The sequence below is a fragment of the Centroberyx affinis genome, unplaced genomic scaffold (assembly GCF_046629955.1).
Source record: "Centroberyx affinis isolate AG114_WGS23_722 - 3 ecotype Tasmania unplaced genomic scaffold, CSIRO-AGI_Caff_v1 ptg001823l_1, whole genome shotgun sequence".
In the NCBI taxonomy this organism is placed as follows: Eukaryota; Metazoa; Chordata; class Actinopteri; order Beryciformes; family Berycidae; genus Centroberyx; species Centroberyx affinis.
This window is the reverse complement of record NW_027280206.1, coordinates 118,757-131,136: the sequence shown is the minus strand read 5'-3', so window position 1 is coordinate 131,136 and position 12,380 is coordinate 118,757. Positions and strand designations below refer to the sequence as shown.

The window sequence follows — 12,380 nt, the reverse complement described above, 5'->3', positions numbered from 1 at the left end:
TTCACCGCAGAGCGTAATGTTAAAGTTTTTAGGAAGTTACTGTTAGCATTTTGAGAACTAGTTTGTCTTTCATGCATGCGTAATATCATGATGGAGAAGGTTATGCATGTAGCCAAATGATAATGTAGTGATGTCAGTAATGAATATCCCGCAAGCTAATTGTAGACGGTTGGACACTATTCCAGCGTTATACCTTCTGTTTTGAGAATGGTGTTTGCTTTTGTTTTATTCTTAAAACACTTTGTGAACTTTGTTTTAAATAACTACTATACAAATAAAGTGTTCTTCTTATTATTAAAGCGGACAAAGGTTTCCGTCCGGTGGAGTGGAAGTGAAGTATCTTGAGCCTGAGCAGAGTCTTTGGATCCACTCCGGTCTGAGTCTGACCGCAGCGACGCCCTGTGGTGGGGAATAAAACTGCAACCTTTCACCTCGGCGAGGTCATGGACATGAAGCACAGCGCCACCTTGTGAGTCTGGTTGTAAAAAACCGTCTGAGTGGGGAAAATTCTTCGAAAATATAACACACATATACCCATACCAGAGTGGGCTATCGTGTCTCTTACCGTGATTCATAGTGGATATCTGCTTAAAGTATGACTCGGACCCCTGACTGTCAGTCAGTGTCTGAAGGCGTAACGCACAGCTGTAACCAGCTAGCTGCTCCAGCCAGACCAGACATCCATCGTGGACTCACATCACTGGCAGTCCCCGCCCCCATATCCAGACCATGCATTGCAAATAAATTGGATAGTAGCCCGCGGTGGACACAGAACAGAGCGGGATAAACGTTAGGTTTGATAAAAGTAGCTTAGAGGTACACAAACATCAGTCCAGGGGGCCGTATGTGACTGTTGGTTAGAAGTGATAACTCAGCTAGCTAACAGGCTAGCTTACTAGTCAGTAGCCAGCTAGCTTTGTTAGTTGGTGGTCAGGGGCCCTGTTCTGCTCACACAAGACTTCTTGTTACCTTCGGACCTGACTCGGACAATTCAAGGTAATAAGAGAGCCTGTGTTTTGGGCGGACGTCTGTCTTCTTTGCTAGTAACAGTAACTGATCTAACGCTTTCTACTTCGGTTTGCCGGCTGCTAACTAACCATCTAACGTTATTACAGTGCAGGTTACACTCGAGGGCTATGCTATATTATCAATACAGCTGCAACCTTAGCTATGGGTTTTTTTTTATTTATTTTTTTATTTATTTTTGTTACATATTTTCAGCAGGAGTTGGACAGCGAGTAAGCTTCTTAACAAAATGCCACTTTTTAGTTTTTGCTTACTAACTTAGCTATCTTGAAATAACATTGTGGTCATGCATATTGATCAGACGAAACTACCCCACACATCATCAAGCATCTATAGTACCAATTTAGTTACTGGCTAAGGCTAAACGATAATCCACTATGGAAGTCTATAATTACCCCCCACTACCCCCATCTATTCTGTCCCTCCCCATGTTTTGTGCCACCATCCACTTTCAACTGTCTGTCATTTAATCTCTCCCTACCACCACTATCACCGCTCCCCATCCTCTCCTTCCCTCCTCATTTCTGCCTGCTCCTCTCTTTAGGATCATGGATTTCCCAGGCCACTTTGAGCAGATCTTCCAGCAGCTGAACTACCAGCGTGTCCATGGCCAGCTGTGTGACTGTGTCATCGTGGTGGGCAGCCGCCACTTTAAGGCCCACCGCTCAGTGCTGGCAGCCTGCAGCACCCACTTCAGAGCCCTGTTCACCGTTGCTGAGGGAGATGCCAGCATGAACATGATCCAGCTGGACAGCGAGGTTAGGATGATAGTAATAATAATCATCATCATAAGAATGAGGAAGAGGGTTAGGATGATAGTAATGAATAACTAGATATTCTCTAAGGTGGAAAGCGTCACCAACTGGGAATGAATTTGCTGGTCATAGGAATTAGCATCATAGTCACTTAAAGTCATAGACATTGATAATTGGCATTGATAATGTTATGGTGATGAGGGTGGTCATGGTGATCAGTGCAGGAAGAATAGTAAGATGATTGGGTGGTGGTAATGAAGATAATGATAGTGATGATGATATTTCAGTGAAAACTACTGGCAAATCTATTAGTCTTGCTGCTGTTGCAATGTTGTGACAGTAACAGATCAAATGACCATTTGGGCACTTCCAGGTGGTGACAGCTGAAGCGTTTGCTGCACTGGTGGACATGATGTACACCTCAACACTGATGCTGGGGGAGAGCAATGTAATGGACATCCTCCTTGCAGCCTCACACCTGCACCTCAACAACGTAGTCAAGGCCTGCAAGCACTACCTGACCACCCGCACACTGCCCATGTCGCCCTCGTCCGACAGACCCACCCATCACCACCCTCAGCAGGACCAGCCGAGGCACAGGCAGCAGCAACAAGTAGCAGAGTTAGCAGTGAATCCTAATCTAGCAGCTAATGCTAACCTAGCAGCTAATGCTGCTACATCCAGGTTGCAGCGCTCCTTCCTGCTGCAGCAGCTGGGGCTGAGCTTGGTGAGCTCTGCCCTAGGGGGAATGGAGGAGGACGGGGTGGGCAGCGTGGTCGGCAGTGGAGTGGTTGAACAGAGAGCCTCCTTCCCTATCCGACGGTTCCACAAGCGCAAGCCCTCTCTTGCCCTCGGCCTATCAGAGGACAGACCCAGGCAGAGGCAGCGCCCCTCTGCGCCTCCCCGGGGTTTGTTGGGAGAGGAAGGGGTAAATGGCGAGCGAGATGAAGGAGCACTACTCTCCCCGGACTCCCACAAGATGGGGGATGAATCAAAATTGGATGCTGCAATCGCTGGCCTTGTCGGGGTGTCCCAAGATGATCCTCAAATGCCCAGCCAATCAGACAGTGGACACTGTGAGGGGGAGGACTCAGGGAGGATGCAGGGAGGAGTGGGAAAGGAGGAATACATGGAAGACGGGGATCACCAGGACAACAGAGCGGGCGCAAAGATCAAGTCGGGGACGGAGGAGGAGGGGGAAGCACAGGAACAGAAGGTAAAGTTATGGCTTGATTTGCTTATTGTGGCAAAATGACTAACTCTTAATGATTGCACATTACAAATCATCTAACACACATGCACAATCAAGTCACGCTGCTCAAACTTAACTGTGTTCTGTGCATGCTCCTTTAATATTCCTTGACCTTTTTTTGAAAACCTACATTTCCTTTGTAACCTCCTGAGATGAAACTCCTGTGCTTTACGTAGGTGGTGGTAAAACGCGAGCCACTGAGCTCCCCTGAGCCAGCTGATGAAACCAGTGACGTGACATCACAGGCAGAAGGCAGCGACCCGGCTGAGCCCGGGGGCCAGGAGGAGGAGGAGAAGGTGGAGCTGAGTCCAGAGAGCAGCGACCGCAGCTTTACCTCTGACCCCCAGCCCAGTTCTGACACGCTGCTCCAGCCCAGCTCCCAGCTCCTCCTCAAGACCAGCGTCGGGGGAGGCACTGGGGCCGGAGGAGGTGGAGGAGGTTTTGGGTGTAACAACAGCTTGAATGGCAAATCTGGTTTCAGTATTTCTAGCTTCCTCAGCCCTAAGGGTTTCGGAGGTGGCAGGGCAGGGTTGGTTGCCGGGGACGATGATCTCCCCAACACGACGACGGGCGATGCAGTAGCACATCACTTCCTACTCGGACAGGAAGCTGCTGGGACGTCAGGTTCTGCCTCTTCGTCCCTTCTGCAACCGGGCTCGCTCAATGGTGAGAGTCATAGCGGTTTTGGGGACAGCCTCCAGGCTGATTCTCTCTTCCTTCGCCCCCTGCATGATGGGTTGGGAAGCCCCAGAGGAAGTGGTGGAGGAGGAGGAGGGGTAGATCCCTTTGGTCTGGACTTCCAGCACTCCAGTCTGGGGCTGCACTCCCTGGCGCGAGCCTCAAGAGGGGCCGGAGGAGCTGCTGCTGCTTCTCTGGGCTACCCAGGCTACCGACGGATCGCTCCCAAAATGGCCACCGCCATGGGAGGAGAAGGAGGAGTAAGTACTGTCCTCCAGGATGCCGCCTCCTCCTCATCAAGTCTGGCGGGTCCCCTGCTTCTCAACGAGAGCGGTGGTTACGAGATGAACAGCGGCAGGCCCACCTCCCTGCCCCCTCAGCTGACCAGAGCCTCGGCCGATGTGCTGTCAAAGTGTAAGAAGGCCCTGTCGGAGCACAATGTCTTGGTAGTCGAGGGAGCCCGAAAATACGCCTGCAAGATCTGCTGCAAAACCTTCCTCACCCTGACTGACTGCAAGAAGCACATCCGCGTCCACACAGGAGAGAAACCCTATGCCTGTCTCAAGTGTGGAAAGCGCTTCAGCCAGTCCTCCCATCTATACAAGCATTCCAAGACCACCTGTCTGCGCTGGCAGAACAGCAACATGCCCAACGCCCTGCTATAGGACTGAGACGACTGCAGAAAAAGACCATCTACTTACTGGCTTCTTAAAAGAAATCATGGTATGGAATTAACCAGGCAAGCTCTCAGCCACAGTGGTGCCTACATTGCCTGTTGCCTATCATTCATATACCACTCCCAACATGCACACACATATACACGGTATCATCCAGAAGCTGTCATTGACAGCCTTGATGTATATTTGGAACCACGCCCCCCTCTAAGAACTTGCCCGTCATTACTCTTCCACTGCCTCTGGACCTTGAATCCTGCTCAACTCCTGGGCATCTCCTATTGGATGCTGTAAAGCCCAGTTGGAGGTATCCTTGTTTCAGATATGGGTGGCAGGTATATTGCTTCTAAATTGGAAGTATTAATCCAGTAGCTCCAAGCATCTAAACTTGTGTAAGTTACTGTAGTTACAGTAACTGTTGATAGATATGTGTGCTCTTGATGTTTCTGTGTACTGTAAAAAGAGGTGGATAGAGTCAGACTCTATCCTGTGAGATGCTTGCTATCTCCTTTACTTACGTGAGTGTGGAACCTTAACAAAGATATTTATGAGAAGGAGTTGGACCACCCCTCTTTTTCCACTAAATCAAGTCAAATCGATGTGAGATGTTTGACATCTGAAGTTGCCTTTCAGTCCAAGCACCTTTTGAATTAACATTACCAATAGTCTTGTTGAGCTGAGAGAGGTGGGGAACTACTATATCTTCTAGGTGGCTCTTTTCATGTGTAGAATCAGTGTCTGAGTTCTTGTGCGCAAAAAATCCAATTTGCACTGACAGGGCGTTCACACTGCAAGTGACGTGGGTGATGGGTCGCTCTATTCTGACCGGTTGTGAGAGGCTCTGATTGTAGCTGCAGACCATGACATAGATGCAAAGTTTTGAACAGGCAAATCATGCATTTTTGCTGCTATGGTATTGCCTGTCATAACGTTATGTCATTGTAACAAGTTAATATAGTTAGCATTAGGTAGCGTTAATTGAAAAATATACAGAAAAAAGCTCTCTACTAATATTGAGTAATCATTATAATGATTACTTTCAAGCTTACCATCGACCCCAACGATGGATGCAACCATTCTCCAAGCATCGTTTTTGAAACATTTAATGCTGTAGTCTGTCAAATAGAAATTGGGAAGCTTTGAATGGCTGTAATCAACCTTTGCCCATTTTATACGTACCAGGCAGTTTATAGAACAAAGTCACATTGGTCGGGAGACTTTGAGGCCTCCTGCAACGTGCAAACCCATAGTGCTTTGCTCGCCTGGCGGGGAGCCGAGTTGAGCCGATGCTGGACAGTTGTTGCATACAACTGCAAATTTGCAACTAGTTGGTTATGTTACCACAATCTCCTTACATTCATTATAATATTCAGCCCTGCTGATATTGTGATGGGTACAGGTGATTTAACTTTATTTAAAGCTAACAGCCACCATTCAGCATTGTTTTCATGCATCAGTTCAGTCAGCGATACGGTTACCACTTCACAGCCAGGTGAACTTCGGCTCAACTCTGCTCCCAGCCAGGCGCAAAGCATTATGGGTTTGCATGTCACAGGTGGGCCCCAAGTCCCTCCCGATTGACTGTTGATGGCCGATGACTGCGAAAAGCCAGCTTGTTGTTTCTTGTGACTTGTTGATTGTGTCGCTCGCTGTCTGATCGCATGGTGAGAGTAAAAATGTGCCAAATAAAGGCAGTGTTAGGAGAAGGTCTTCGGATGGATGGCGATGAGCCAATGTGACTTTTATTTGTTTGCACTTTGTGTGTGTGTGTGTTTGTGCGCGTGTGTGTTTAAAAAGGGCAATGAAGTTGAGTACAGTGTATTGTACTGAGAGGCAGAGTCGATCGAACAAAGCTGACAGCAGATTTTTGAGGTACAGCACTTGTTGAAGAGTGCTGTAGAGATGTAAATATGGCACATTCGTGATGGCTTTATCATTTTTCTCTTGGAGGAGAAATAAAAAAACAAACAACACATAATCTAAATGTCATGTAAAAGTTTGCGATGCTACTTGTTGTCAGTGCTTACTACATGTCTCTTATATGTCAAATGTTTCATCAATAACAAAAGCACTTAGACAAATCTTTCTTTTTTATGATAACCAAAAAAACTAATATGTTTACTGGAATGTTGAACTATGTGAAAATATTGCTGTATTCCAATTATCCAACTCTACCAACTCTCGTTCTGAAAGGTTCTCTTACTGTTACCCTACTGTTAGGATAGATTTACAAGCCAAAGTGAATGTGTTGCATTGTATTCGTCTCACCGCAGGCTTCCCACCGGTGCTGGAAAGTCTGGAATGTCTTTGAATTTTGAGAGGCATATTCCAGTCAGGGAAAATCCAAAAGCAAAGAATTTCACAAATCCTCTGAAGTAATGGAACATTAGAGGGGGTGGAGGGTTTGTTTGTTTTGTATTTTTATGGCTCCTTCTCTGTAGCAAGGGTGGGGTTACATGGTCCAATGTGTAAAACACAGGATTGATAATTGATTGAAAATAAAAGTGGCTTCATGGGTAGAAAGTTGGGTAATTGAGATCAGTCCTCATGCAGTGCTGTAGAGTTCTGTTTTAGTGAACCGAAGAGAAAAAAAACATTCAAATTACCTGTTTGCCTTTTTGTATACTTTATTTCTTGCTGTATTGTGTCACCTACACTGTCACTATTACAAGGTCATTGCTTCCATTCCTAGTTGGCACCTTATTGTAGAGTCGTTACACTGTTAGTCTGTACAAAATGAACTGACAGTTTTATCTGAGACAAGTAAACAGATAATTTTGCCTTTTTACTTCCTAGAAAAATAACTGCCTTGCAGGATGTTCTCACTGTAAACATAAGCTAGCCTACTGTTTCCTTTCTTCACAAGTAACTCTTGACTATACAGAACCAATAGTATTTAAGTCACATTGAGGACACTTTTCAGCTTGTCCGGAGTATTTAAAATGACCACTGATGGTTAAATCTCAAATCTGACTTCTGTTCCTCTGTGTTCCCCCCCTCACATCCCTCCACATTCAGGAGAGAGGACGCTGTGATAGAACCAGCCACATATATCTTCTTCTTAAATATTTTGTTTTAGGAGGGGAGGGGAGATACAGAACCAAGGTGAGATTCAATCATCCAAAATGGCTTCCATGTCTCACATAGTTGCCTGAGTTATGGTGCTGTCTTCTACAACTGTTGCATAAACAGTTTATGTGAATCTCTGAAAAATGCACTGACATATTGTTAATGTAGTACCCCTGTATGAATATGCCAAAATTAAAAAATGTAAAAGGCCTAAGTTGATGATCAAAGTCTCTGCCTTACGCCCTTTAGCTTGAAAAGCTGGGCTTTTATTGATATGCCAAAATGGAAGGATTTCTGTTTTCTTTCTGTACACCTAACATAGTGTATCCATGAGAGGACTAAATGTTTGTCTTTACTGTTGAAGGTTAAGAAGGACGTACAGTATTTTCAGTTGTTGTATAGAATGAATAAAATTTAAAAAGAGAAATTTTATTTTATTGTCTGACATTTTTTCTGAAATAGGGATGAAGGTATCAAGGATGCATAATTACAAGAATTGAGTCTGATTTTATATGTTGACTGAAAAGCTAAGTCACAAGGAAACATACCATTACAAAATTTTAAGCCCTGGTTTTATCTTAAAGCCCTGAAGAAAGAATAGAGAGAGAGCAGAACTAATGGTCCAGTGTTCGGCCAGAGCTTGGAAGGGATTGGTTCCTTCTTACAGCTTGAGCCCCTTGATCATTGGCTCTCCCCGCAGGCCAAGGAGAAGGTTATTTGCTGCCAGGGCAGACATGGCATTACGGGTAGTGTAGGAGGCACTAGCAATATGCGGCAGAATCACTGTGGGAGGAAGAAATACAAGAGCAAGTGAGAGAAGGCAAAACATGCTCCGAGATGGCCTAGATAGATTACTTGATAAATTGGCTAACATTATAGCTGTTAAAAGAATGATTTTTGTCTGAAAAATCGTATTAATGATTTGGACCGACGTTGACAGCATCAAGGGAATCCACCGGGCCAGACAGATCACAGGTTGGCAGACTCACCGCAGTTATTGAGGGTGAAGAGGGGGTGGCTGGTGGGCAGGGGCTCCGGGACAGTGACATCTAGCCCGGCTGCTGCGATCTGCCCAGTGGATAGAGCCTGGTATAGGTCGTCCTGGTTCACCACACCTCCTCTGACACACAGCAGAGATACACACGTGTCAAAAGCAAAAGTTGCTGAACTGCAGTGCATATTGGGTTTTACATTATTCATAGTCAAGTTTTTTATTCTAAAATATTTGTTTGTGTTTTGTATAGAACCAGTCAAAAGTTTGGACACACCCGATTGAATGGCTGATGTTTTTCATGATCTTAAAGCCATTTTGTTCTAAAGGCTTATGCTTAAATGCTTGATATTTGTTTTTTAGACAAATATAAATAGTGAAGTTGATGCCTATGTATGAATTTCTTTCCAAAGCCTTTGCCTTTCCATCAAGGCAAAGGGCGGCTACTTTAACGAATCTAAAATATAAAGATTTGATTTGTTTAACATTCTTTTGGTCACTGCATAATCCAATTTGTGTAATTTTGTAGTTTTGATGTTGTCTTTACTATTATTCTAAAATGTGAAAAAGAAAAGAAAAAAGCGTGTGTCCAAACTTTTGACTGGTAGTGTATGTGTGTGAAAGTGATTCTCCATTATGTGTGTTTATCTGTGTGTGTGTGTGTGTGTGTGTGTGTGTGTGTGTGTGTGTGTACCTGCTGGTGTTGATGAAGATGGAGGTGTTCTTCATCTTGGAGAACAGGTCCTTGTTGCAGATCTCCTTGGTCTCCGGTGTGAGAGCACAGCACACAGCCAGGAAGTCTGACTGCTTCGCCAGCTCATCCATAGAGACTAGAATGAGAGAAAGAAGACAATATGATCATATTTACAGTTTGCAAACCCACCGGCCAGCGGTTTGTATGTTTGTTAGTGAAAGTTTGTTCCCACTAGTGCAGATTTTAGGCCAACAGGGATGAGAGACTAATAGTCTCACTGTGTGCCCCTCTATATAAACCTATCTACATACTATCAAATGGCATGGAAAAGCAAGGCTACAATTCTCATTAGAATCAATTTCACACTCTGTCTGAGATTAGGATGTGAAAGGTCAAAGGAAATGAGATGGCCATTGCTTTTGTTTAGCCAATGCAGTAAATCCCCATTAAACCTCTCCACCATCCACCTTGTCAACTGATCATAATGCTGGCATGAGGCCTCCTAGTGACCATGGATCCGGTCCTTACCGTACTCTGCATTGATGATACTGGCCAGTTCGGGCCTGGGGGCCACATCTGTGTAGATGAACTTCTTCACTTTGAAGGGCGCCAGGCGCTCAGCGATAGCCACGCCTGACAGCACAAACACACGTTAGCGGAAGTATCAAACTGACGGGATTGGCACTTGCTGGGAAGCTATTTTGGGTAGTGAACATGCTGTGTGTGTGTGTTAGATATGCTCACCGATCCTCCCCAGGCCCAGGATACCCACAGTGCTGTTAGCCAGCTCATATCCACACAGCCACAGAGTTCTCCATGTGCCCCAGCCTCCACTGAACAAAGTGTGGGAGAGAAGAACAAAACAAAGAGAGAGAGACACAGACACACACAGATAACCAATGACATCAAAACCCCAGTCTTCTGTTCTCAGATTTTAGATAAAGAGCATTTGCTCATGTGGTTTGTGGGTTTAAGCATGTTTGCATGTCTGTGTATGTGTGTGTGTGTGTGTGTGTGTGTGAGTGTATGTGTGTGTGCGTGTGTTGTGTTGTGTGTAACATTACGTCTTGGCCTCATGCGTAGCTTCTATGAGTCTCCTGGAGGTGGTGAGCAGCAGAGCCACAGTCAGCTCAGCCACAGAATCTGTCAGAACGTCTGGGGTGTAGCCCACACAGATCCCCCTGGACACACATACACACACACACACACACACACACACACACAATTAACAACTATAATCTTACAGCAATTAAAACTTAACAGTAGCGAGATACAAATCACTCACCTTTTCTTCAGCTCCTCCAAAGAGAGATGGTCAAAACCCACTGACATAGTACTGAGGACCTTCAGGTTTGGACCTGCAGGAGCAAACCACACACACATATACATTTGAGAGGTTGTTCTTTGCATTCAGATCAGTCAACTGACATCAGGGCGTTCATCAGACCTGCAGCGTCCAATAGTTCTGCATCGATCTTCTCTGTCAGCACGCAGAGCAGGGCGTCAACCCCTTTGACCTTCTGCAGCAGCTCCTTCCTGGGCACAGGCACGTCGTCCGAGTCCCACAGCTCAAACTGCACTCTGGGGAAACCAGAAATCATCAGGGACGGGATGATATATCCAAATTAAGTATTTCGCAATGCAAAAAAGTGACAATACATATGGCGGGGCATACAAATTAATGACAAAATTAGCTCCATTTCATTCTACTTTAGTAATCACAAATGAGATGGCTTGCCCATCACAGTTTCACAACCTCTCCATCTAAATTATATTATTTGCAGTTTGCAATGACATTTTTTAATTGTTGTTTAGATTCCAGCAAGTCAATGCCATTGCTAGAAACATGTGTGGCTCAGACATATTTCTGCACAGGCATACTTTGTTTGATTGAACTTTTACTTATTACGTCGTATCGTGGTTGCATCGCATCATGGACCTCATATCACATATTGAATCGTATCGTAAGATAATCATATCATCCCATCCCTAGGAACTTTGACTGAGGAGTCAGCTGGACAATTAATCCAATGAGGAGAACATTTAGGCTATATCAGAGATCCTTAATACAGTGAAAACAAAACGTATGGCGTATATACTGTAGGCCTTCATAGAGGAACTGAGACATTAGTGAGTGGTGAGACAGTTGCAACCCTACTGTGGGGGAAACCTCAGCCTTATCTGACTGGACTGAGGGCAAACTCTGGCTGTCCTGTTTACTCAGAGTAAATGATAAACTTCACTAAGTAGACATTCAAACTACTATCACAGTCAAATCAACTACTGCAGGCAACAAATGTATCATATTTTTTTTTATAAATCATAGATAAAACATTGATTTCAAATGACTCACTGTCCTGATTCCCGGAGGATCTTCAGGCCCTCGGGTGGGATCTGTCGGGTGACATACACCCTCGGCAGGGTTGACATGTCCTTCTGCATGCTGTTTTGTAGACTCCCATTAACATTTAAAGGAGCAACAGCGATCCGCTGGAGCCCACGCAGGGCCACACGACTGCACCACATTGCCAAAAGAGAGTACGTCTGTGGGCAGGTGTCCGAGAGATGAAACTGGTACTTTGGAACTTAGAGACCTTTGTGTGTGTATGTGTTGGGTTCTAGTTCAGGGGGAGGTACCAGCGTGTGCTTTTGACCAATATGAACAGAGGGAGGGTCTCTCTTGGGTCTGAGGTTAAGGGATATGTTGCCACCAAACCAAATCCTTGCAGAGCTTCAGGATTAAAGGCAAATTAGGCACTAATAACTTCAGGCCAAGTGGAGTTAAAAACACAAAGACACACAGACCTACAAAAACACACAATCTCTCTCTGTCTCTCTCTCTGTGTGTCTCTGCCGCCCCCCCCCCCCACACGCACACGTGTGCGCGCACACACAAATTATGTGAATGTATTAAAGTCAGCTCTAAACCTGTTTTGAACTGGGTTACTCTGTTACATCCCTCCCCCCAGTATTATGTCAATGTTTCACTTAGCTGTTGACCTTTGTCTCTTTAAATAGTGGGGGTCTCAACATGTGTTCTGTATTTTCATCTCCCTGGCCAGATTCAAGTAGCTCACAGCCTATAGCACCTACTATCCCAAGTTCCCACCTGGATTTTAGTTCAATAACATGCTATGATCAAATCATACATTAGGTCTATCAAACAATTGAGTCACTGCAGGCTACCAAAACCTCCAATTGTAACATCTGAATCTCTGCCACATATAGGCCTAACACCCAT

At 45.2% G+C, this 12,380-nt stretch overlaps 2 protein-coding genes across 2 annotated transcripts; one reads left to right on the top strand and one right to left on the bottom strand.

Annotated features, from left to right (window-relative positions):
* Window positions 1–864: 864 nt before the first annotated feature.
* LOC139652550 (zinc finger and BTB domain-containing protein 5) lies at window positions 865–4,376 on the top strand. Its single transcript, XM_071529656.1, has 4 exons — window positions 865–996; window positions 1,571–1,784; window positions 2,155–2,997; window positions 3,210–4,376. The coding sequence occupies exons 2-4, from the start codon at window positions 1,575–1,577 to the stop codon at window positions 4,374–4,376; spliced, it is 2,220 nt and encodes a 739-aa protein (XP_071385757.1). The 5' UTR covers window positions 865–996; window positions 1,571–1,574.
* Window positions 4,377–7,967: 3,591 nt separating this feature from the next.
* Window positions 7,968–11,665, bottom strand: grhprb (glyoxylate reductase/hydroxypyruvate reductase b). The gene is made up of 9 exons (XM_071529642.1): window positions 11,493–11,665; window positions 10,587–10,720; window positions 10,425–10,497; window positions 10,204–10,320; window positions 9,884–9,972; window positions 9,668–9,772; window positions 9,140–9,275; window positions 8,444–8,574; window positions 7,968–8,237 (listed from the first exon to the last, which is right to left on the bottom strand). Exons 1-9 carry the CDS (start codon window positions 11,663–11,665, stop codon window positions 8,116–8,118), a joined length of 1,080 nt encoding a protein of 359 aa, XP_071385743.1. The 3' UTR covers window positions 7,968–8,115.
* Window positions 11,666–12,380: the final 715 nt, after the last annotated feature.